Genomic DNA, 26,299 nt, shown 5'->3' with positions numbered 1-26,299 from the left:
TGATCCGTCACAGGCTCTGGTGATTTCCCCATCAGCCCCACACTGCAAAGTCAGGTCACCCCTAACTGAGCATATAGTGCTCCAGACAACATTAGCCTTCCCAGTAGAAAAATTCTCAGGCTATACAAGGTAGCAAGATGGCCCTCAGTAGCTTCAAAGGTACAGCCTCCTGAGTTCAAGTCTGCCAGAAAAGAGAGCTCTTATAGACTTAACAACTCCCATTCAACTCCTGGGATTCATTCGAATTGGACCAACCTGGTCACCACCACCACATCACACACACACTCTTGAAGTGTAGCTAGGGTGATTTTGTGTATGATTGGCCAGGCCTTGGTAAGGTTCCACCCCCAGTGTCAGGCACGGAGCCTTACCTGATCCATGTGGACTAAAAGGAGAATTTGGTTCTCCATAATAAACTCTGGTTGTTGTTATAGAAGAAAGAATACTGAATAGCCAAAGCGGCAAACATCCACTCTAGCCTCTCAGGGAGAAGTTTCATGGTTAAAGTCCAGCTATTTGCTCCCAATATTAACTAATGTTCAACAGGGCTTTTAAACCCTAGTTTCTCTTTTCTTGACTTTATCAGGGGATGCAGATTAATTGTCAGTGAACTTTCGCTGGGACATTGTTCATGACCACCCCAGCGTGGCCTCATATTTGGAGGCATTATGCAGCTTAAGATGGCTAAGCTTGCCATTTCCAGATTCTACTCCTGTACCATAAAGTTCCAGCACCTTAACCAGGAGCTCAAATGGAATGAGCTAGCCCTGCCTGCAGGAAGCCTCTGGGGTGACCCCTCAGTGAAAAACTGACCAAAGTCCTCTGAATCAACAGTTTTTCTGAATCAAACTCTCAGCAAAGATCAGAGATGTTCTTTGCTCATCAAACAAGAGAGGAAGAAGTTTCCACCTTCTTCTAGTCCCTCAGCCTCACCATCCAGACCTATGGAATTGATGTCTTATACTACTACTTGCTGTTGACCCACTGTTCTTGCCCACTGACACCCATGGAATGTGTACACTGTCAAGTTGGGAGACTATGCGTGTTCACTGGTTTGCATTACCCTCTTGGCAAAGGACCACTCAAAGAAAGTGGTGTATTTCATCTCATCACCACTACCCCTGGCAAAACTCCCTAACCTCAGCCTTCCCCACTGTCATTTCTACTTTGGGTATCAATGGGCTCTTGTTCCTCCACTGAATACTAAGCAAGGATTTGATAACTGATCTTGCCCCAAGATATCTGTAGTGGGTTTTTGTTGTCATTTGTTTACTTTGTGTGTGTGTGTGTGTGTGTGTGTGTGTGTGTGTAAGATTCAAGGTTCTTCAAGTTTGAGTATATCCATTCTCTGCTCCTGACAGATAATGAAATGGAACATGCAAACACACTTTAAAATTTTTAGTTAGAAAATGTTTTATTGGTGGTTCAGTGGTTGGGAGTCCGCCTGCCAATGCGGGGGACACGGGGTCAAGCCCTGGTCCGGGAAGATCCCACATGCTGTGGAGCAACTAAGCCCGTGCGCCACAACTACTGAAGCCTGCCTGCCTAGAGCCCGTGCTCTGCAGCAGGAGAGGCCACCGCAGTGAGAAACCTGCGCACCCTGTGCACTGCAGTGAAGAGTAGTCCCTGCTCGCTGCAACTGGAGAGGGCCCGTGTGCAGCAACAAAGACCCAACGCAGCCAAAAATTAAAAAAAAAAAAAGTTAAAAAAAGATAATGTTTTATAATAAGTCTAGTACAAAATATATGAACATCTTGAAAATGTATCATAGTGAAACAAACACACGTGAACCTACCTCAGCTGTAGAAATTATTGAAGTGTCTATATACTCCTTCCCCATTCCCTTTCCCTGGAGTGTCCTACCCTCCTCCCTAAAGGTCACAAAGAGCCTAACTTCTGTTTTTCTCCACTCATTCCTTTACTTTTCTGTACATTATTACCATATATGTTGTTTTTCTAAATAACATTACTTTTGCTTGGGTTGAACTTTACAAAACTGTTATCTATTTCTTCTTTCACCGAGTATCATGTTTTTGAAATTCAGACACTGATGCTTGTAACTGGTAGCTCTAGTTCGTTCATTTTCACTGCTACATAGTTTTCCATTGTATTCGTTTTCCACATATTCCTTCCCTCACAACATTTCAAAGGCGATTACGTGTGCAAAGCTCTTCGCCCAGTTCCTGGGGTAGAGTCGGCACTCAGTAAATACTTGTTCAATTTCTGAATGAGACTGAGCCCCAACTGACTGTAACACTGACACTTGTTTTTCCGGCTGGATTCTCTGCCCTTCACCCCAGTGCTGAGGATTCTTCCAGCTCTTCCGCTCTGAGTTAACTACAGTTATAAAATTTCGTGACTAGCAATAAGAAACCCAGTGGCGGGGCTTGGCGGGGCTTGGCGGGGCTTGGCGGGGCTTGGCGGGGCTTCCCTGGTGGTGCAGTGGTTGGGAGTCCGCCTGCCGATACAGGGGACGCGGGTTCGTGCCCCGGTCCGGGAGTATTCCCACATGCCGCGGAGCGGCTGGGCCCGTGAGCCATGGCCGCTGAGCCTGCGCGTCCGGAGCCTGTGCTCCGCAACGGGAGAGGCCACAACAGTGAGAAGCCCGCGTACCGCAAAAAAAAAAAAAGAAAAGAAAAGAAACCCAGTGGCCTCTCAAAGCACATAAGACTACAATTCCCAGAGAGCATTGCGGTGCTCCCTTGCGTCAATTTCAGTTTACTTTCTCCCTCCGTGTACTTCCGGGTTGTGTGGGCGGGGCCAAGGTGTTGTCCAATGGGAACCTCCGCGGGCTGATGGGGCGGGGAAATTGTCCAATGAGCGTCTCCGCAAAGGCGCCAATCAGCGGGAAGGTTGCTGGGGAAGCAGCCGTGGGCGGCGTCACTGAGCCGCGCCAGCTGAGCCTTGTAGAGCCTAGTTCTCTCTACTACCTTGTCCGGGGCTCGCTCCTTTTCCCGGCGTCCGTCGACCCCGCTTCCATGTCACCGGTGGACGCAGCACCCCGAAACCTTCACGCCCATGGCCGCTAGCCTGAGGAGGCCCTCTTTCACCGCCTGTTCTTCTCCTACCGACACGGACGACGAGGGCGTGCGCGGCACTTGCGAAGATGCTTCTATATGCAAGAGGTGAGTGCCTGGCGTGGGGTTAGGGGCTGGCATCCCTGGGGGGCTGGGGCCTAGGTGGGAGCCGGGCCTGTGTCTAAGGAATACGCTTTTACGCCAGAAGTTACCCGTCAACTCGTGCGATATCTGTGAAGTGCTCAGAGCAGGCATTCATCGACTTAACTCATAATTATCTAATTTTTGCTGTGGGCCAGGCACGGTACAAGCCCGTGGATACCGTGCCTGGGATACGGCGCTGAACCAGGCAGACGTGGACTTGGCCTTCTCGGAGCCAAAGTCTTGCTGGAAACACACTTGAAGCGAGTAATAACTACAGTTTCGATAGGTTATGGGGAGAAGTGCAGGTTCTCCCTCTTTGGTAGGTTACATTCCATTGGGACTTGGCGTGATCCCCATTGTGCACCTGAAACTCAGGTCAGTTAAGGGGGGAAATGACCTGTTCAGGGTCACATAATATTTGTGTGCAGAGCCAGTATTTTCCAGAGTGCTTTCCTGTGAGCTATTGGAGTCTGAACTTTGCGGGTGTAGTGGGGGCTATGTGGGGGGTCGTTGCGAGCACACGTATGTGTCACGTACCTGAAAGCATGAAAAAGAAAGCATGAGACTTGAGTGTATGCCACTCATTCATTCATTCAACAAAAATTATTGAGGGAGTTCCGTGGCGGTCCAGTGGTTAGGACTCTGCCCTTTCACTGCCAAGGGCGCGGGTTCAGTCCCTGGTCAGGGAACTGAGATCCCACAAGCCTGGCAGCGCGGCCAAAAACAAAAAAACCCCCAAATTATGGAGAGCTTACTTCCTTTTGGCTGGTTGGTGGGTATTCAGTGATTGAGAACACCTGAAGAAGATTGACACGGTGTCTGAACTCACCTCCTAGTTGGAAAAGACAGGAAGCAAATAATTACCCAGGAAGTAATATAATTACAATTTTGTGTTTAATGCTGAGAAATACAGTGTGCTATTAGAGTTTGAAATTTAGTTGATAATGTTTGAGCTGAGAACAGATGACTTATAAAAAAAGAAAGAAAATAGGGATATAGGAGGGTGTTCAGGCAGGTCAAGGAAGGAGTATGGACTGTTTGAGGAACTGAATGAATGCCTTGGAAGCTGCGGCCTTGTAGGGACCTGGTGGGGAAAACAAGTTTTGGGTTAAGGCTTGAACTTTTTGTAGGTCTTGGAGACTAAGCATAGTGATTCAGAGCATGGACTCTGGAGCCAGACTGTCATGCTGGGCCATTCACTAGCTGCGTAAACTTGGGCAGGTTACTAAATCACTCTGTGTCTCAGTCTCTTGATCTGTAAAGTGGGGATGAAAATAATACCCACTTCATAGGTGCTTGTAAAGATGAAATGATATTAAATATTAGTAAAGCACTTAGTGTAGCGTCTGGCATGTAGTACGTGTTAGTGGTGGTTGATTAAATAAATAGATAAATACATTCATAAGTATTAAAGGCTTGAAGGCAGTCCCTGGTGAAATTTGTGAACTTTAATGAATTATACCCAACTGTATTTCTTCTCCAGCTTTTGATCTCTATTGACCACATCCGTAGCATTATTGAATTAGAAGCAATTTTTCTCGTATTTGACTGCTGTTTGCTAAGAGAATCAGAAGTGCCATCAGAATCACCAGAGAGAAATAAAATACTTTTCAGTAGCACATTAGGGCCAGGTTTACTTAATATTTATTGGTAATACTTGGCTCATTTAATATTTGTTGGTAACATTTTTGGCCAACTTGCCTACATAAAGCAAATTAGGTACTATATATAAAATAGATAACTTATAAGAACCTGCTGTCTAGCACAGGGAACTCTACTCAATACTTTGTAATGACCTGTATGGGAAAAGAATCTTAAAAAAGAGTAGATATATGTATATGTATAACTGATTCACTTTGCTGTACAGCAGAAACTAACACAACATTGTAAATCAACTACAATAAAAATTAAGAAAATAAAGCAAATTAGCTGGGAAATAGTTCAGACACAAAAGTACAGAGAAATAGTATAACCAGAGCATGCCTTTCCTTGGCTCTCTGTTGGATAGTTTTTATAATTTCACCTCTTCTCTGCCTCAGTTTCCAGTGCCCTTGGTGTCTTCAGACATCTCAACGTCATAGGGGAAGTTTGGATTTGGAACTGCAGAGAATCTAAGGTAGTAGTTCCCAGCCCAAACTGCACACCAGCATAGCCTATGGAGCTTTTAAAAGAAACGCAGATACTCAGGGCTGACTCTAGATCCACTGAATCAGAATCTTCTGGGATAGGTTCCCGGGCCGTAAAAACCAGACATGTTTGCCATCTGGATGCATTTCATCAAAGCTTTTTTGCACTGGGTTTTCTCTCGTCTGGAAAAAACATGCAAAGAGATGGTGAGAATCCATAAGTTAATGTTTTAAGATATTTTGCAGGATTTAATGACTTTCAAGTTCTGTTGATACTGTGACCTGCACCTTCACTGTGACATATGAAACTCTTAAGTCTTGTCAAAAAGTCATCTTATTAAATAGGGATTCCTTGTGTGAATTGTGGGCATGTTACTCTCTTTTTGCCTTAGTTTTCTTACCTTTATAATGGGGATAATAATGGTAACTTGCCTTTTAGATGTGAGGATTAAATGAGATAATCCATGCAAAGGTTAGCACAGGATCTGGCACGAAGTGAAGCCTTCAATAAATTCTTATTGTTATTTTGATATTTCCTCCAGTCTGAATATTATTTTGTTGAAGTTACTGAAATAGCTGTGGATCAGGCTGGTTCCTGCCCCCACGAGTTACAGCTGTAAGATCCCTAAAATAATGCTCAAAAAGCCGATTAGCTCCTTAGGGCTCCTACGATTCTGTGATTTCTGTTTTAATTTGCTCCCTCCTTTTGGTTTAGAGCCCTTCTGCAGGTAATAATGCTGTTATCGGTCTCAGAGGGTTGTTGTGAGGCTTAAATGTGGAGTTCTTCCAAGAGTGCTTGGCACACAGTAGATGTTCAAAATTGGTAGTTGTTGTCATCATCACTGTCCCATTGTCACCAAATCATCATCATCATCATCGTCATCACCACAGACTCTATCACGCCTACAGTCCAACAGTTAGAATGCTTCTGATTGGATATATTAGGTTTATGCCTAATAACTCCCATTCGATTCAACAGCTATCTATAGTGCACTTACCAGGATGGCTAACTCACCCCACTCCCCAGTCCTCCTTATCTTCCCCATCATGCTGTGCCCCTACGTCAGTTCCCCACTCTTTTTTTTTTTTTTTCTTTTTGCGGTATGCGGGCCTCTCACTGTTGTGGCCTCTCCCGTTGCGGAGCACAGGCTCCGGACGCGCAGGCTCAGCGGCCATGGCTCACGGGCCCAGCCGCTCCGCGGCATATGGGATCCTCCCAGACCGGGGCACGAACCCGCATCCCCTGCATCGGCAGGCGGACTCTCAACCACTGCGCCACCAGGGAGGCCCTCCCCACTCTTTTTTACCCTTGATCGCACCCCTCCTGCAGCCCCCACTGTGCCCTCTGAGATTACCACTCCATGATCACCCCCCACCTCTATTTCCTTAGCCTCTCTTTAGTCATTCCCTCCCTCTCTTTGTATTGACGCTGGCCCTTCCCTGGGGATATCCTTTTCTTGAAGCCAAGTCATGCCTCTGTTTTCTCATACCCTGGATATCCTAGAATCAGGAGGATCAAAATTTGTGTCCTCACTGCTCTTTGTCCCCTCACCCCATTTCTTTGAGGCCCACGTCCCCAGCATCCTCTCCTCCATATTACTGTTTTCTACCTTCTGCGGGTTATTCACCTAATTCATTGATGACTTGGGTATCTGGCCCACAGGCCTTCCTCTCTGCCTCAGTTCTTGCCATCATCCTAGTTGACTTCCTAGCGTGCATGTGGAGGACCCAGTGTACACGTGGGAACACTCATTTTCTTGAACACCTCATCTGCAGTGATTACCTCTGCTCATCCACCTCTGTCACCATTCCTGCCACCATCCCCTGGATTTCCGTCCCGGTGCTGCATGCACCACCTCACAGACGAACAGTGCAGCGCCCTTCAAACCCAGTCTCTTCTTTCCAGCACGCTGGATCAGTTATTTCTGCGCTGCCCTCAGCATCTTTCTCCTCAGGACCTCCATGGTTTTCTCCAGCCTTTAGACACTTCCCTGTAGGCTGCTACCTCTTAATTGAGCTTCGAGTTCATAGTCCATCCTTCAGTAGTTCTCTTGACAATGGCTTTATTTCCCTTGCCCTTAATCCTAGTAAACCCCGACCCTGGTTGAACCAGACTCTCCGTTTTCACCCGTAATACTGGTGGTAGAAATCACACAGCAGGGTGGCTTCGTACTGCTGTGATTTCATGTCAGCCAGCCTCACCTGTGCCCTTGCAGGATCAGCTCATTCCAGCGTGATTCTCTGGCTAGCTCACTTTCCTATTCGCCAGTGTTTTGAGTGTAAAATTCGTAATAAAAATGAAACATTAAAAAGTTGAGGGCTTCCCTGGTGGCGCAGTGGTTGAGAGTCCGCCTGCCGATGCAGGGGACACGGGTTCGTGCCCCGGTCCGGGAAGATCCCACATGCCGCGGAGCAGCTGGGCCCATGAGCCATGGCCGCTGAGCCTGCGCGTCCGGAGCCTGTGCTCCGCAACGGGAGAGGCCACAGTAGTGAGGGGCCCGAGTACCGCAAAAAAAAAAAAAAAAAAAAAGTTGATAGAGGGCTTCCCTGGTTGCGAGTCCACCTGCCAATGCAGGGGACATGGGTTCGTGCCCCGGTCCGGGAAGATCCTACATGCCGCGGAGTGGCTGGGTCCGTGAGCCATGGCCGCTGAGCCTGCGCGTCCGGAGCCTGTGCTCCGCAACGGGAGAGGCCACAGCAGTGAGAGACCCGCGTACCGCAAAAAAAAAAAAAAAAAAAAAAGTTGATAGACATTTTATTTTATAGATTTATTTATTTATTTATTTTTGGCTGCGTTGGGTCTTCATTGCTGCCCGCGGGCTTTCTCTAGTTGCAGTGAGCGGGGGCTGCTCTTCGTTGCGGTGCGCGGGCTTCTCATTGCGGTGGCCTCTCTTGTTGCGGAGCACGGGCTCTAGGCGCGCGGACTGCAATAGTTGTGGCGCGCGGGCTCAGTAGGTGTGGCTCATGGGCTCTAGAGCGCAGACTAAGTAGTTGTGGCACACGGGCTTAGTTGCTCCGCGGCATGTGGGATCCTCCTGGACCAGGGCTCGAACCCATGTCCCCTGCACTGGCAGGCGGATTCTTAACCACTGCGCCACCAGGGAAGCCCTAGACATTTTATTTTAGAATTGCCTTATTTTCCAGCCAGTGGGAAGTTTTCTTTTTCATCTATGAATTTGAAACTTTAAAGTTATTAATCTTGGGAAAGCGGATGAAAGCCCTGAGTTAAAATAGGAGTCTCTTTTTAAGTTAAGGGAGCTTTGTGGCCTATCCGTAAGGGGTGTTAGAAAGAACTTACAGGATTTGGGCTTCAGTTGGGTAATTTGGGGGAGGGTTCAAGGAAGCAGGATTTGCCTGGGATTCGGTGCTCACAGGAGGCGGGGACAATTTTGTGATTGGGTAGCTCAGTCTTTTCTAGGAGGAGGTGTGTCTGACTTTTCTAGAGTTAGACACTTTGTGATTCGTAAAGAAGCCACAGTTGCTCATCTCAGCCAGGAGAGAGGAGTGTTTGGGACCCTGTGGCTGGCATGATGACCTTGGTTTTGTCTGTTAGACACAATTCTGAAGGGGTCCTGTTTTGTCTCAATTCATCGCTCTTGCAGCGCGACCTTGCGCTGCTGGTCCTGCGAGATTGTTTCTGTCCAACAGAAGGACAGCATGGCTTCTGTGAGCACCAGGCAAGCATCTAACTGCAGAGAAGCCTGGCTCATGGTACCAGGCCAACTCCTAGCGGTCAGCACTGGTTTTCTTATTTTCACAGGGGAGGAGAGGTGAGTCTTAAAAAGACGAATGGGTGTTTACCAGGCAGGAGAAAAGAGCAGGAGCCAAAGAACATAGAGATTGAAGCTCTTAGGGGAAGTGTTAGGGGAACTTGACCTTGGATGGGTGCTGGGTAGCAAGAGTGAATTCTGGAGAGGTTGTCAGAGAACAAAATGGGGAAGGTCCCAAGGGCTTTTAAGTTGGGGAACTGACATGATCTGGGTTTGTGTTTTAGAAAAATCCCCAGCAGCTGTGCAGCAGATGGGCTGGTGACAAAGGGAAAGTCTGGTCCCTTTTCCTTCCCGACGGCCACAGCCCTCGCTCACCTGATCTGTTGCAACACGTCCTTATTGTTCTGCCTGCTTCTAGTCTGGCCATCTCCCCTGTCCAGGTGTTTATGCCGTGGCCAGGGTGATTTTTTCAGAATCACAGATCTTACCCTGTCTCTTTGCTACTTGAAACTCTTTGATTCTCCGTCAGCCACAAGATGAATAGCGACACACCTCACCTTTCCTGATCTGATCACGCTGCCCTGGATCTGATCCTTGCCAGCTGGAAATCTCCATTTGGATTTCTCAGAATGATCTCAAATTCATTATTTCCAAAACTGTGCTCAAGATCACCTTCCCGAATTTTCCTCCATGCCACCCCACCCCCGCAACTCAGTGGGTGATGCTATTGTCCCCTCGGTTAGAGTAAAAAAGGTAGGAGTCATCGTGGAGCTGCCCTTTCACTTACCCCCTGTGTGATCAATCACCCAGACCTTAGATTGTGTCTGCAAAGTGTTTCTGGAATCTACCACCTTTCCTCCACCTCTGCGGCTGCCATCTCAGTGCACACTCAGGTCATCCGTGGTCTGAGCCATGACACTCATCTGCCAGCTGAGCTCCCCAGTCATGCTTACCTCCCCAAGTCCAGTTCTCACACTGAAGCCAGAGGTTTGCAAAAGGCACATGGGACCTTGTCACTCCCTAGTTTAATGGCTTCTTGTTGTTGTTAGAAAACGAGTGAAGTTTCTCACATGGTCCGCCCGGCCCTGCCTGCTCTGTCTGGCTTCTCCAGTCTTGCTTCCCCCCACTCTTCCCTTCTCGCCACCGTCCTCTCAGTTCCTCAGGCGAGCCCTGTTCCCGTCTTTCCTGGGGCCTTTCAGCAGGCCGTTCCCTCCCGAAATGCTTTCTCCCACCCTTCCTTGTCTGATCAGCTTCATGTCATCCCTCAGACTGATGCCTTCACTTGATATTCGTTATTGAGACCCTGCTCAATTTATGGAGGCCCTGCTCTAGTGTGGATGCAGAAGTGAATGAAACAGACAAAAGCGAAGCTCTCGTGGGGCATGTATTCCAGTGGAGGAAGCAGCCAGGAAGCAAACGAGCAACATATCTGGCACGTGAGATGGTGGGCAATGCTGTAGGAATGTTGGAAGGCCACGTGAGCCGGGATGGCCAGGGACAAGAAGGTCAGTTCTGGGGAGGGAGTGAGCCCTGAGGATGGACTTCTGGGGAAGCAATGTCCCAGGCAGAGTACAAAGGCCCTGTGAGGCAGGAGCTGGCCCCGCCTGTCCCAGGAGCTGCAAGGCCGGCTGAGTGAGGGGGAGAGGAGCTCTTTTAAGGACACAGCTTTCACTCTGAGTGAGATGGGAGCCATTGGGACTTGGGTTTGAACAGGATCCCTTCAGCGTCTCTGTTGAGAACAGACTGTAGGGGGCAGCATGGAGGCAGGGAGATCTGCTCTCAGAATATCCCAAGTCAGAGCTGCTGGGGGCTTGGCTCAGGATGGTAGCGGTGGAGGTGCTGGGAATCCGTTAGATTCTGGATACACTGTGAAGGTCAAGCTGATGGAATGTACTGACGGTTGGATGTGCGGTGAGGAGTCAGAGGTGACGCCAAGATTTTTGGCTTATCTCAGGTGTGGCTCCCTCCAGGAGGCCTCTTTGGCCCCTGCAGACAAGACGTAGCCTCTGTTCCGTGTTCTCATAACACTCTGTACGTCTCCTTTGTGGTCATCAGCCCAGTTGTAGTTCAGACATGCTGTTTAATGTCTGTCCCTCCGACCAGAATGAAAACAACACAGAGCAGGGACCTGTCTACCTTAGTGCCATTCGCATTGTAGACACACAATAATTATCTGTCGGATGGCTAAATTGATTAGACCCGAATGCAAATGCTCAAGATTATATTTCCTGATGAGGTCTTAAAAATTCTGGTTTTCTGTTTAACTGGTTTTCAGTGGTCCGTATGTGTTAGAAGCCAGACCAGGGCTGTAAGGCTGAAATTCCACTGTGCAAATAATAGAAGTTCATCTGATTTCTCAACCGAATCGACAGATGTCCCCCGCTACCCCGTCATGAAAGCAGGACACAGGATCACCTCTCAGGAAAGCCAGCGTTTTCCCGAGGGCCCTGGCCTCTCCAGCACACGGATTGCGTCTTCACAGCTATGCCCCAGAGAGCAGGGCTGAGATTCTGATCTGAAATATTTTGAAGGCAGGTGCCAAGGTACCTTCCACTCCCAGAGAAGACATGTCACTTTAGAACTAGAACATACTGTGGAGGATACATTAGCTGCCAACCTTGCCCATCAAAAAGGTCAAATAAACTGTGGATGTTTTATCGCCCCCATTTTTTTTTTTTAATAAAAGGAAAACATTAGATTTTGGAAAACATTTGTGAAAGGTAGTGATCTTAGATCTCAAATAGTAATATCACATCTTTTTTTCCCCCCTCTCTTAAAAGCTTAATTTTTTAAATGAGAAAGGTGAATACAGTTGACTCTTGAGCAAGATGGGTTTGAACTGCACAGGTCCACTTATGCAGGGAGAGTGTTTTTTCATTAAATACAGCTCTACACGATCCAAAGTTGTCACATCTGCAGATGCGGAACCGAGGATACAGAGGGCCACCTGTAAAGCTGTACCTGGATTTTCTACTGCATGGGGGTCAGCACCCCTAACCTCCACGTTGTTCAGGGGTCAACTGTACTTTTTCCCCACTCAAGAGCCTACTATGAACATATTGTACATGTAATTTCACCCAGATCTGCCTCATTCTTTTTATTGGCTGCACAGTATTCTGCAGTGTGGTTGTACCTTATTTGACTGTTCTTCTTTTGGTTGACATTTAGGTGGTTATGATTTTACTCTTAAAATCGTGCTGTGATGAGCATCTTTGCACACGTGTTTGAGTTTTCCCTTGAGACAGATTTCAGGGGAGAAGCTTCTGCAAGATGGTCCTCCAAGGAGGTGATAATCCATTTCCATTCTTATCTATGGTGAACGTAGATGCTAATCATGGAACATTCTCAGTCTCTTAGATTGTTCACCAACTGGCAGGTGGAAGATAACACCTGTTCTTAATTTGTACTCCTAAAATCATGACTAAGACCGAGCATTTTTTGTCTGCTCACACACTCATTGATATTTTCTGTGTGAATCCTCTCTCCCATGTTGCTGTCCTACTGGGTTGTTGTCTTTTTCTTGTTCAGTTATTTGTATTTTTATTATTGATTTGTAAGAACCTTTTGTATCTGGAATAGTAATCCTTTGCCTTGGTATTTGTTGCAGCATTTTCTCTCAAGCTGTTGCTTGTCTTTCAGTATAGCTTGTACTGTACATTTCATAATACAGAAATGGTGACGCTTTAGGGTATAGAATCTGACAATCTAACTTTATGGCTTGTGGTTTTTGGGTAAAGCTTTGAAAGGCCATTCTCAATCTTTATAACATTTTCTTTTAGCACTTCTATGGTTTTGGCTTTTATGCTTAGGTCATTCATCTATATTTATTATTTTGGACGTTATAAGGTAGCAGTTTTAACTTAATTTTGTCTCAAATTATTAGCCATTTGTTCCTACATCATCTATTGAATGGTCTTATTTTCCCCATTGATTTGAAATGTCACTTGTATACTAAATTCTTATATATACTTTAACACAGCAGTGCATATGTCATTCTTTTTTTTATTGAAGTATAGTTGATTTACAATACCGTGTTAGTTTCAGGTGTACAGCACAGTGATTCAGTTATACATATATATGTATATATATATATCTATATTCTTCTTCAGAGTCTCTTTCCTTATAGGTTATTACAAAACATTGAGTATACTTCCCTGTGCTTTACAGTAGGTCCTTGGTTGTCATTTCTTGACTTCCAGTTGAAATCGCTTTTTTTTTTTTTTTTTCCATTTTGATGTCTGAAAACTTTCAACTCACAAAGTTACTCAGCTGTGAATTGATTCAAAGCTCCCACAGCTTGCTTCACAGGGTGAGGATAGGTTTGTAGCAGGGTTATCAGAATTTTTTTGGTCTGTTTGAGCAGCTGTGCTCCAGGAAGAAAGAAAAGGAAGGAATACTAGCAAGAGACATGTATGTGTCTGAATCTGCCCATTTTCGTCAGGAAAGCAGTAGCTTTTTGGGAAGCCCAACCCTGTAGACTTCTGTGTACTTCTCATTAGCCATGATTAGGACACATGGCTCCACTCCTGGGTGCAGCAAAGTGTGGGGAGGTAAGAATTTCTAATAGGGCAGATTGATGCCTCAAACAAAATTGGGGTCCTCTTAGGAAGAAAGGGTGAATGGATATTGGAAAGGGAACTTGGAGGATTTGCTATATCCCTCACCTTTTTTTTTTTTCCTTCTAGAATTTCCTCAGGTATTCTTAAGAGAGAAGGGGAATGGGGAGAGGGAGATGATTTATACAGAATAAAATATTCAGTTTGATGAGTGTTGATAGTTGCATATATCTGTGTACCACCACCCGAAACAAGATACAAAATATTTCTGAAACTCCAGAAAGTTCCCTTGTCTCTAGTTAGTCTCCTTACCACTCCCCCACCCCCCAGCAACCATTTGCTGTTTCGGGCTACCATAGATTTGCCTATTCTTGAATGTCATATAAACAGAATCATACAGTATGCATTCTTTTTGTGTCTTCTTTCACCCAAGATGTTCTTTGAGATTCATCCATGTTGTACACGTTGTCAAAGATAAACACCCGTTGTCACAGATAGAGCCGGATGCTAAAGTGGTAACGTCAGATTTTAATCAGTAATAACTATTGCAACAGGGAAAAGAATCCAGCATGAACTAAACTCAACTCTGATTTGTACAGAGGGTGTTTTAAAGGGCAAATGAGGGAGGAAGGAGGGGGCCGAGCAGGGATTCAGTAGAATCAGAGAAAAAATTACAGAAAATGAGAAAAGGGGGTGTTGGTCCAGCAGAAACCATCTGGATTTGCTAGCTGGGAGACAGGGAGGCCCTATCTTTAGGTGTTGCCTGGAACCAACAGTAAGTTCTTTTGGCAGCCTTGAGTTTTCTCAGGCAGGCATGCTAAGGGGGACTAGAGACACCCTAGCGGTGTGGCCTTGAGCTGTTAGGAACTATGTTAATGTTTGCTCAGGTCTTTATATTATAGGCCAAGGTTGATGCCTAATAGAGGAGGTCTCAGAGGAGCCTGGCTAGAGTTTGGTCAAGGAGAGGAGCTTTCTCAGGGTAAAATAGTTTGCTCCTTTTTGTGTTGTATGAATGTACCACGATTTGTTCATCCATTCACCTGATGATGGACATTTGAGTTGTATCTAGTTTTTGGCCATGGTGAATAAGCTGCAATGAATGTTCTTTTATACGCCTGAAATTTTTCTTGGATAAATATCTAGGAGTAGAATTGCTTAGTCACAGGGTGGGTATGCATTTAACTGCCAGACTAATTTCTAAAGTGGTTTATCAGATTACACTTCCCACCAGCAATGTATCAAAACTCCAGTTGCTCCATATCCTTGTTAAACATTCAGTATTGTTAGTGAGTGTGAAATAGCATCTCATTAAGGTCTGAAATGGCATTTCCCTGGTGACAGATGTATACTTATTGTGTGCTTATTGGCCATTCCTGCATCTTCTTTTGTGAATTGTCTGTTCAAGCCCTTGCCCGTTTTCACTAACGATAATGTTGATTTTGACTTGTTGGAGTTCATTATATATTCTGTATAGGAATTGTTTGTCAGATAGATGTGTTATAAATGTATGTACACATATAGGAAAGTGAAAATTTTAAATATTATTTACAATAACATTAAAAAACCAACTGTCTAAATCCCAGTCAAAACCCTAGCCATCTTTTTTGAAGAAATTAACAATTGATTCTAAAATGTATATGGAAACACAAAAAATCTAGACTAGCCCAAAAAAATCTTCAAAAGAAGAGTGAAGTTGGGGAACTTACACTGCTTAATCTACTGAATTTTAATACCCACTCTTAAGCTACAGTGATCAAAACAATGTGGTCTTTGCATAAAGGTAGAAAAATAGATCAATGAAACAGAAATAGACCTATACCGGTGCTGTAAGTTGATTTTTGCCCCGAGTACCAAGGCAGTTCAGTGGGGAAAAGTAAAGTCTTTTTAACCAATAATTCTGGATCAACTGGGTATTCAGGTGGAAACAGAATGAACACTGACCTTATTCTGTACACACATACTAATTTGGGATGGATCATAAACCTAAATATGAAAGCTAGAACCGTAAAGCTTCTGTATGAAAACATAGGGGAATACGTTGGCAGCCTTGGGTAGGTAAATATTTAGTATGTAGAACACAAAAAGTCCTAACTACAAAAGATAAAGAGATAAACTGAGAAAATGAACAGGCAAGCCTCAGACTGGAGAAAATATTCAGAATACAGGTTCTTAAATGTTTTATTTTTTTCAAAAGTACATCAGCATTATTCAGGTCCATGGCATCCTGTTACTGTGTTCTGTATTAATTTTATTAATTACATTTTCTGTTTTTTTGGTTAAAAAGTTAGATATGGGACATTGTACCAAGGGGACTGATTTGATTCTTCTACTTATTTCACTCTCTGTGAATGTAGGTTCCTTTTCCGTTTGCGCTTTGCCCACTATTCAGTGACTGCTTACAAGACAGACAGTAGATTGTAGATCATATTACTTGTAAAGTAATTAGATGTTAGATGAAGCCAAAAGGCAATACCAGTAGTCTCCTTTGGGAGGAAACTAGCCTGTGAGTCTTCTTAGTTATTCAGGCCCAGTTTTTTAGATGATTGAACACTTAAGGTCTGCCGATCTGCTTAGGAAAACAAAAAGAAGCTTTCAAGAGCTCCCAAGGAAGGAAGCAAATCCAGACTCTGTTTAGGTACAGAGTCTATTGCCCTTAAGACTTTGCTTCCTATCTTCCATTTATAAACCAAGAATAAAACCAACAGGAAATAGAAACCAAAAATTGAAACTAAAAGGTGTAGAAGAACAATAAAATTAAAAATTGGAGGACCACAAGAAGTATGCAGTTAAAATCCCAAACTTGAAAATTAGTGCTGAGAATATTCAGTTGATTTTTGCAATTGCATATATATGGATTTACATACATACAGATACATATGTATCTATAAGCAGCTAAACAGTACACACACACACACACACACACACACACACACACACACACGATAGATATGTATCATTTAAGTACTGAAGTGTTGGGGGAGGGATCTAAATCCAGGTGGGTAGGTAGGTTTGTAAAGCAGTCAAATTAATTTCCCTAAAGGTTCCACAGCTTGGGCAAACTACTTTAGGGTTGTTACAAGGGCTCAATGTGTTCCTATTTGTCGAGCATTTGAATGATGCCTGGCACGCGGTAAGCACGCAGTCAGTGTCCAGGAGAAGTGAAATAAACCAGCCCCAGCCTTGACCCTCATAGTCAGGGAGACAGGGAGGGCCTTTCCCAGTCCCTGAATCCTCAGATGAAGAAATGCCTATTGGATGGTGTTTCACAACTTCACATGAATTTCCCATTGTTACAGCTGATACTTATGCAAATAGGACAGAATCAGTAAATGTCTCTTTAATGAATTGGTGGTTGGGCCAGATCACTGTTTCCCATGAGAGGAATGTGAGATGGTTTTAGGCGGTACACAGATAGATGTTTTAAATGTTAATGGTTAGGTATTCGTTACAGTGTGTGTTAGAAGAAAATATTAGGTAACACATCAGACCTGAGTACTAAGAAAATTGAGTTTATTTAAAGACATATTACATTGGGAAGGAGGGGGCAGGGGAGGGAAGGATTGGGAGTTTGGGGTTAGCAGATGCAAACTATTATATATAGGATGGTTAAACAACAAGGTCCTGCTGTAGAGCACAGGGAACTATATTCAATATCCTGTGATAAACCATAGTGGACAAGAATATGAAAAATATATATATATGTATAACAATCATTTTGCTGTACAGCAGAAGTAAACACATTGTAAATCAACTACACTTCAATGAAATAAATGTTTAAAAAAAGACATTACTTTGAACAGGTGGTATGTGAGTGTCATGAACATTTTGAAAGCAGTAGTGATTGAATGAAGATTGAATAAATCTTTTGGGTCTTTCCAGATCTGAGATTTTTGATTCTTTGATTCTGGGTTTGAAACATGAAATCAAGATATTCAAATGAAAGGGATGTTCTCTGGATTTGGGAAGCAGAGGACGATCGTGGAAGTGACAGAATTGGGTGCACAGTATTGGGGTGTGCAGATAACCACTATTAACATTTTGGTATCTACTCTGGGCACTCTTTATATATATGTGTACGTTCATTCTAACAAACTTGGGAATGTCCTGTCCATATAATCTTGTGGCCTGTTTTGTCGACCTGATACTATAACTCCAGGTACAACGTTCTTGTAAAAAAAAAAAAAAAAATCTTTGTGTTCATTCTTGGTTATTTCCTAAGGATAAAATCCCAGAAGTGGGACTGTTTGGCTATTGTGTTCGCACGTTATTCTGGCTTCTTATACCTGTTGCCACAGTGCCTTGAAGCATGACCGTGCCAGTTTCCAGTTTGGACATTGGTGCTCCAGGGCCCTCTTCCTCATTCCTCTCCAAAGCCAGGTTCTATTAAAACAGTTTTATTGCTGATTTGATAAGAGCAGTACTGCTCTCTTGTTTTTGCTTTCATTTTCATTTTGCTTTTTTAAAAAAATCATTGATAAGGCTGAGCTTTTTGTATGTTCATTGGTCAGTTTTTCTTCTTTTGTGAATGGTTCATTTTTGTCCTTTACCCATTCTTTTTCTTCTGGAATATTAGTTTTTTCCCATATTAATTTATGAGTCCTTTATATTGTAAGGATATTAGCACTTTGTGACCTGTTACAAATATTTTTCCTAGTGTAATATTTGCCTTGTATGTTTGTTTATGAAATCCAAACTTACTGTTGCTCTTGTTGTGAAGACAATACTATCTTTTTGATGGAAATAATTAATTTAGTTTAAAAAGAAATAGAATAACATCATTTAAAAATGGCAGATATTGGGCCTTCCCTGGTGGTCCAGTGGTTAGGACTTTACGCTTCAACTGCAGGGGGTGCGGGTTTGATCCCTGGTCGGGGAACTAAGATTCCACATGCCGTGTAGCACAGCCAAAAAAAAAAAAAAAAAAAGGCAACTATTCCTCCCCTGTTAGCTATTCCGTTGCTAAATGTTGACATCTGGCGAGTCCCTTGTCATCATAGGCAATGGTGGTTCCTCATAGTTCAATACTATTTTTTAAAATTGAAGTATAGTTGATTTACAATATTGTGTTAGTTTCAGGTGTACAACAAATTGATTTCAGTTATCTAGATGTGACAATACTATCTGAGCCATTTTGTAGCACACATGGTATTGCATTTTAACCTCTCTGAAATCAGATGTGACTTACTCTCAATGTGTCCTGCAGACACTGTCAAGTCTGTTAGAGGTGTCCTTACCTGTGCAAGCAGGCATGGAGGTTATTTCTGCTGGTATGGCATGGTTGGGCAGCTGTGACCACAGTCCCTGGTGCTTTTAGTCTACATACTGTTTAAGGGCCATTTGAAGAAAGAACCCAGATCCTGATTGCTGTTGGAAATCATCCCTTGATACCTTCTAATGAGATCAAGAAAGAGCCAGTATCAAAACTTCCAGGGTGAGGGTTAGCTGCTTGGAAGAAAATCTCAGAGAGGATGGTGGAGATCTGTTAAGGAATGTATCCTCGCCAACGCCCTTGGCACGGAGGTTGATATTGTGTCGAAAGGCACAGACATCCTGACCGTGAAGTCTTAGCAGCTTACTTCACTCACCTTTTCCTTTTTCTGTCTGTACAAGAGAGAGAGATGATGACACTCTGTCCCAATGAAGGAGCTTTTTCAGTAACCACAAAATTAAAATTCTAAGCGATAAGAAAAACATTAACTAATTGGCAGTGTTTTTTAACTTCTTTTTTCTTTATTTTTATTTTTTGGCTGCGTTGGGTCTTCGTTGCTGTGCGTGGGCTTTCTCTAGTTGCGGCGAGCAGGGGCTACCCTTCCTTGTGGTGTGAAGGCTTCTCATTGCGGTGGCTTCTCTTGTTGTGGAGTGCGGGCTCAGTAGTTACGGCACACAGGCTCTAGGGTATGCGGGCTTCAGTAGTTGCGGTGTGTAGGCTCAGTAGTTGTGGCGTGTGGGTTCTAGAGCGCAGGCTCAGTAGTTGTGGCGCATGGGCTTAGTTGTTCCGCGGCATGTGGGATCTTCCCAGACCTGGGATCGAACCCGTGTCCCCTGCATTGGCAGGCGGATTCTTAATCACTGTGCCACCAGGGAAGTCCCTTTAATTTCTTTTTTCAGTCTTACAGTTGGTGGTGTCCTGGATATAATGAAATATAGCCTATGTTTCATGAACCTCTTGCCGTCCCCAGTTCTTCTAATTTACGTTTCAGATGACTTGTTAGTATTCATTGTGTGGATGCACTGTAATCTGCTCGGCTGAATCATGGTGCCCGCCTCCGTTCAGAGCTCCCAGCAGCAATGCCCAGCAGCACCCTCTTCCTTCTTTGCAGCAGTGTGTTGTACATCTTTTTATCTTGGCCACTCTCACAGACAAAGCAGTGAGCCTTTTTCCTCGAAGGCATGGAAACCACTGGCAGTCATCTAGATTTGAGGACTGCAGAGAGACACATGTTGGAAAAATTAAGAAGTAGGAGTCATGGGAACTAGTGATCAGGGGTTCTTGTGTTATGTCCAGGCATCTCCCCAAATGATCGGGGGTCCTTGTGTTATGTCCAGGCATCTCCCCAAATGATCGGGGGTCCTTGTGTTATGTCCGTGCATCTCCCCAAATGATCGGGGGTCCTTGTGTTATGTCCAGGCATCTCCCCAAATGATCGGGGGCCCTTGTGTTATGTCCGTGCATCTCCCCACCTTTCTGTACTGCTGTACATCGCTGACCGCGTCCAGTGTGTTGTGGAGATCATCCCAGGCTCCTGCCAGGCCCTGTGTGACCGGAGTCTGCTTCTCTCTCCAACCTCTTCTCCAGTTTCTCCTGTTTTCTTACTCTTCTCCGGCCGCCCTGCCTACTTCCTGCTACTAGAACACTCCACGTGCACTCCCACCCCCGAGTGTTTGTATCTGCTGTTCCTCCTACCTGGAATGCCTTTTGCACAGCTGCCTTTCCCTAATTCTCTAGGACTTGACTCAGCCATGCCCTTTAAGAGAGGTCTTCCTTTTCACCTCTAAAGTAGGTCCTCCATCCACCATACCATTATATCCCTCGTTTGTCATAATCTCTGTCTTTGTCCCTTCTCTATTTTGTTCACCACTGTAACCCTATGCCTGGCACTTAGCAGACACTCAATAAATATTGCTAGACCGAATCAATAATATTAAGTCAACTGATAATGCAGAGTTGGGAGGAATAGAAACTGCTCCTTGTTATCCGAGAGGGCACTAATAAATCCAACAAGGAGCACTTAGAGGGAGGCAAATTGATCAGCTTTTCACCAGTTCGAGTTTCTTCGCAGTGGGGTGAGTGCCTTCTCTGTGGGGAGTAGTCAACAGTGGCTCCATATTGTCGAAAGGATTCTTGCTCTGGATGTTGGGCTTGACTAAGATCCCTTCCAAGCTCTAAATTGTTCGAGGCGTGTTCTCATCACTGGTCTACCGTCCTTGCTTCAACTGCAGATATGGCTTTTACCACTAGATGGCGCGAGATGATTCCTTTGAAATCAGCGTTCCTCAAACTGCCACCCACAGTGAGAACACACGGCACTTACACCCCCAACACACACTTGAAACAAAAGCTTCACAAAACACTCTTACAATGTGGAATGATGGTGCTATTTTCTGTTTTACTCTGTTCGACTTCATTTTCTAAAAGGGAGATTTGCAAATTATTACATTGATTTTATGATATGAATGGGTCACAACTCATTGTTTGAAAAGCACTATTTTATTTTATTTTATTATTTTATTGGCCGTTCTGTGTGGCTTGCGGGATCTTAGTTCCCTGACCAGGCATTGAACCCTCACCCTCAGCAGTGAAAGCTCAGAGTCCTAACCACTGGACCGCTGGGGAATTCCTGAAAAGCACTATTTTAGACAACTGAGCAAGTTTGTTTGTAAAACTCTGTGGGTCTGCTGTTTTCCTTGGACAGTCTGGGCTTATAGCAAATTGTGTTCCTTAGTACTTTGTGTGTTTCTGTGTTGAGTTGCTGCCTTGAGTAGTTGAACATATGTGCTTTGTTGTGGGTGTCTGTGGATGTGCAAACGCGGATGCGAGAGACTGGAGGAGGCATGTTTGTGCAGAATTCAGCACCTGTTGCTGTCAAGGCAGCAGTAAGCCTTGTTGGTAGATATGAAGAAACGGAAAGATGTAATATGTGCTCTGGGAGCTTAGAGCTTAGCTGGGTGACACCACACACACACACACACACACACACACACAAACACACAAACACCCAGCCACCTTAAGTTTCAGCTTATTTATCAAGCAACATGGAAATGGATGTATTATTCAGGATATCACTTAGGATGCTTAAGACTGCAAGTAACAGAAGCCTGACTCAATTTGACTTAAGTGGTAAAGATGTTTCTTATCTCACTAAGTATTCGTTGCCAGGTAGAGAAGGCTCCAGGCCCACAGGGGTGTGATGTGGCCTTAGGGATCCAGCTTCCTTCCCTGACTTCTCATTTGTCCTAAGGCTGGTTCCACTCATGGTCGCCAGGAGACTTCCAGTGGTAATCAGGGCTTCAGCTCCTAGGCTTGGAACACTACAACTTTAACTGCTTGTAGTGTAGACTGGGTTAGAGAGAGTTTGGGCTACCCTAGCATTTTCCAAGTTATAGCTGTTTTATTTGTTCCTAGTTTCCCCACTGTGACCTCCTTAAGGGACATGAAAGGACAAGTATTTAATACGAAGTCAGGAGAAGTACTTTGGTAGTTGTTAGTGACGTTTGCCAGATATTTCTGGGTCTCCCTTCCCCTGGACACAAAACTTGGTTGAGCAGAGTTATCTGGCTAGCTCTGGCCAGTGAGTTTGCTGAATGAATAATTGGTTGCAGGTCTTCTGTATGAAGTATGAGGTGAGGTTATTTGCTGTTTAGGGTCCTGGGAAAGGAATTAGTGATAAGGGGGAAGAGGTAAGAAATGGTCGTGGTGGGAGATGTGATGGGCAGTGTATGTGAATGCAGAGGTGGATGGATGAATCTGTTTAAGCTCATGCTGGAGCATTAAATGTGATTTGGCCTTTTTAAAATTGAAGTATGGTTGATTTATAATGTTGTGTTAATTACTGCTGTACAGCAAAGTGATTCAGTTATACATAGATATACATTCTTTTTTAAAAAATATATTCTTTTCCGTTATGGTTTATCACAGGATATGGAATATAGTCTCCTGTGCTCTACAGCAGGACCTTGTTGTTTATACATTCTGTATATAATAGCTTACATCTACTAACCCCAACTTCCCACTCCAGCCCTCCCCCAACCCCCTCCCCCTTGGCAACCACCAGTCTGTTCTCTGTGTCCATGAGTCTGTTTCTGTTTCATAGATAGGTTCATTTGTATCATATTTTTAGATTCCACATATAAGTGATATCATATGGTATTTGTCTTTCTCTTTCTGACTTACTTCACTTAGTATGATGATCTCTAGTTGCATGATTTGGCCTTTTGAGGTCAATAGATTTCCTGTGGCTCCTTGACCTGGTTCCTGGGAACGTGGCCGTGGAACCTGGCCTGAACCTACTCTCTACTCACCTGCTTCCTTTTTCATCTCTCAGGTTTGCAGTGAGCATTGGCTACTGGCAGGACCCTTACATCCAGCACTTGGTGAGACTATCTAAAGAGAGGAAGGCCCCGGAAATTAACAGAGGCAAGTGACCATCTCCTTCCCCGACATCTCATCAGCTGAGAGGCCTGAGGTTTTAGGAATTCATTCTTAAAAAGAGAGTTCCGGGGTGTACTGTCTTCAACAGTGTATGAAAGTACTCGTTTCCCAACTTCCTCACCAGCACAGTGTATTATGAAACTTTTCATCTTTGTTCACCTGATACGTGAAAAATGGTTTTCACAGTAGTATAAAAGCCATTTACATATCTTTTACTATGAAAGCCATTTATATATCTTTTACTGCGAGCTGTCTGTTCACATAAGGGATTATTTTTGTTGTTGTTGCCCTATTAAAGTGTTAGTAACACTATTAGGTTCTGCAAGTAATTTCCATCAAGGAAGTCAAAGGAGTTGAGACAGGAGTGTGACTTAGTTTCAGCCAGATTGAGAAACTGACCAGTGAACGTAATTCTTGTATGTGTGGGGAATCTAGGCCCTAAAGATGGATTCCATAGGTGGGTTCTATAAGAAGGGCAAAGGAATTTGTAAATGGTTGTTCCTGAGAAGAAGGACATGGTAGTTACTTTGAGCTGAGGGTGAATCCAGGCATCAGTTAGATTGGGCAAGGCCTGGCTAAGAGGCCTTTCTTAAGCCTCCCTCCGCAGCTCTTGAGACAGATTTCCCAACGAATGTTCCGGAGACAGGGACCCACCACGGCAACTGGCTCGGTGCCCCAGGCGACACGTCAGCCCCCCTTCCTTCTTCCTCTCCCGGTTTGTATCTCTAGATTGGGGACCTCCAGCCCAGTAGGAGAGCGCTTCCCAGATGTCTGTGGTGAAGACATATTTTTTTCTCCCAAGTCGAATCCGTTGTGGATGATATTCTGTAATATACAATAAAGATGATTTACTAGGAAAATGAAATGTAGACACAAGCCCAAATTATTTATTTATTTATAAGGTAGGGATTATCAAATTGATTATTTTATTTTATTAATTAATTAATTTTTTTGGTGATGCTGCGTGGCATGCGGGACCTTAGGTCCCCGACCAGGGATCGAATCCGTGCACCCTTGCAGTGGAATCGCAGAGTCTTAACCACTGAACCGCTAGGGAATTTCCCCGAATTATTTATTAACACACTCACCAGACATAAAATTTCTCTGTCAAATGGCAATAAAGTTTCTAAATGCTATTCTCAAATTTTGTTCTTAAAACGGTCACACCTCGGGCTTCCCTGGTGGCGCAGTGGTTGAGAGTCCGCCTGCCGATGCAGGGGACACGGGTTCGTGCCCCGGCCCGGGAGGATCCCACATGCAGTGGAGCGGCTGGGCCCATGAACCATGGCCGCTGAGCCTGCGCATCCGGAGCCTGTGCTCCACAACGGGAGAGGCCACAACAATGAGAGGCCCACGTACTACAAAAAAGAAAAACAACAACAAAGAAAAAGGTCACACCTTGAGCAACAGGCATTTAGAACAAGACAGACACTGTCTTCCTGTCTCCCTTCTGGGTTTCCCATCTCCTTTGTCCCAGCTCCCCACCCCAGAGCTTAACAAGGCCATTAATTAGGCCACCACTTGCTGGTGTCTCTCCTCCCGCTGTCTGCGATGCGATGCCATTTTATAAACACAGAGGCTCTAACCCAGACAAGACGGAGGTGAAAGGAACAAGATAAGAAGCATGGTTTTCTTTGCTTTGACTGACATTCATCTGCCCATTTCCTGACCTAAAAATATTATTTCCCACACGCTCTTGCAATTTTGAGTTTTACCAGAGTACTAATTAGCTTTCCCTAGAGCCGTGAAAAAGCACATTTACAAGAGGAACATTTAGATCAGATGTTTTGTTATAAAACACTTGTCTTTCCTAAGTAAAAGTATAGGACACTATTTTTCTTCAGATCGTTAATTCCACCATTAAGTAGCTAGTACTTATTGTTGTTCAACCAGCTTTTTAAAAATAAAAAAATGGAAGAGAGTTTGAAAGTCATTATTTCTCCCATGAAGTCTACAGATAAATGCTGACCCTGAAGAAGGGCAACGTGTAGTTTTGCTCTCCCTAACACCGTGGGCTTTGCAGAGATTATTTCTGTCGTCACCGAGCGATAGCTTGCTTCTCTGTCTGTCTCTTAGGATATTTTGCTCGAGTCCATGGCGTCAGCCAGCTTATAAAGGCATTTGTACGGAAGACAGAATGTAATTGTCAAATTCTAAACCTCGGGGCTGGGATGGATACCACCTTCTGGAGGTTAAAGGTAAATTAAAATTTCCCATTTTCTCTTTCCAGTTGTTTAATTTGTTGAAGACATTCACCTGGTTCAGAAGATTAAAGTGCAGTGCAGTGGCAGCCTGTCTCCCGCCTCTCTTTGCAGCCCGCCAGCCCCACAACTGCCTCCGTCCCCATACTTCATCTCACCAGAGCCCTAGTGAGGATATGTGGGTGGTTTCTCACCTTTTGCTGCTACTAAGTGGGTTATAGTAAACATTCTTGGGTACATTTCCCCTGCATGTGTGGCAGTATACCAGGAGAAGGAGCAAGGATTCTACCCGTGGAACTGCTGGGACAAAAGAACACTCGCGTTTGTAATTTTGACGATAACTTAAGATTTTATTGTAGGCATCGCAGTGTTTTAGGTACCATTTGGAGATTTGCAAGGCTGGGTAATGATAACATGATGCAAAAGCCCTTTTGTAGTCCTTCTCTGATTTGATGCCTCAATTGTTCTCTTTGGGTTCAAGGGCAGGTGTAATTATACTCACTCATAGGAAAGGAAACTTGGGTCTAGTTAGTGGCAGAACCAGGACTAAAGTTCTGGTCTCTGATTCCCGGGCTGGATTTTATTGCCAAACCTTTTCCCTACAAATATCTCACTGATTGCAGTTTCTTTCTTTTTTCTTTTTTTTTTTGTAGGTTTGTACAGATTTTTCTTGGTTCTTCTGTCAGGTCAGTCATGTGGTAGTAATGGGTATGTGCATCTCTCCAGATTTCTTTTTAAAAATTAATTCATTAATTAATTTGTTTTTGGCTGCGTTGGGTCTTCATTGCTGCACGCGGGCTATCTCTAGTTGCGGTGAGCAGGGGCTTCTCTTCCTTGCAGTGTGTGGGCTTCTCATTGCAGTGTTTCCTCCTGTTGCAGAGCACGGGCTCTAGGTG

The 26,299-nt window shown here is 44.4% G+C and overlaps 1 protein-coding gene across 2 annotated transcripts in view; it reads left to right on the top strand.

Annotated features, from left to right (window-relative positions):
* Window positions 1-2,862: 2,862 nt before the first annotated feature.
* Window positions 2,863-26,299, top strand: part of LCMT1 (leucine carboxyl methyltransferase 1) — a 55,388-nt gene continuing 31,951 nt past the window's right edge. Inside the window, exons 1-4 of one of the 2 annotated variants that reach the window (XM_060078723.1) lie at window positions 2,863-3,125; window positions 23,096-23,187; window positions 25,279-25,400; window positions 26,057-26,089. In XM_060078723.1, coding sequence (XP_059934706.1) covers window positions 3,019-3,125; window positions 23,096-23,187; window positions 25,279-25,400; window positions 26,057-26,089 — 354 coding nt within the window. In that variant the 5' untranslated portion in view covers window positions 2,863-3,018. The remainder of the gene's footprint in view (window positions 3,126-23,095; window positions 23,188-25,278; window positions 25,401-26,056; window positions 26,090-26,299) is intronic. The other variant, XM_060078724.1, reaches the window with a different exon arrangement.

Source organism: Mesoplodon densirostris, chromosome 16, assembly GCF_025265405.1.
Source record: "Mesoplodon densirostris isolate mMesDen1 chromosome 16, mMesDen1 primary haplotype, whole genome shotgun sequence".
Classification (NCBI taxonomy): domain Eukaryota; kingdom Metazoa; phylum Chordata; class Mammalia; order Artiodactyla; family Ziphiidae; genus Mesoplodon; species Mesoplodon densirostris.
Note: the sequence above shows the minus strand (reverse complement) of the source record. Positions and strands in the feature narration are given on the sequence as shown.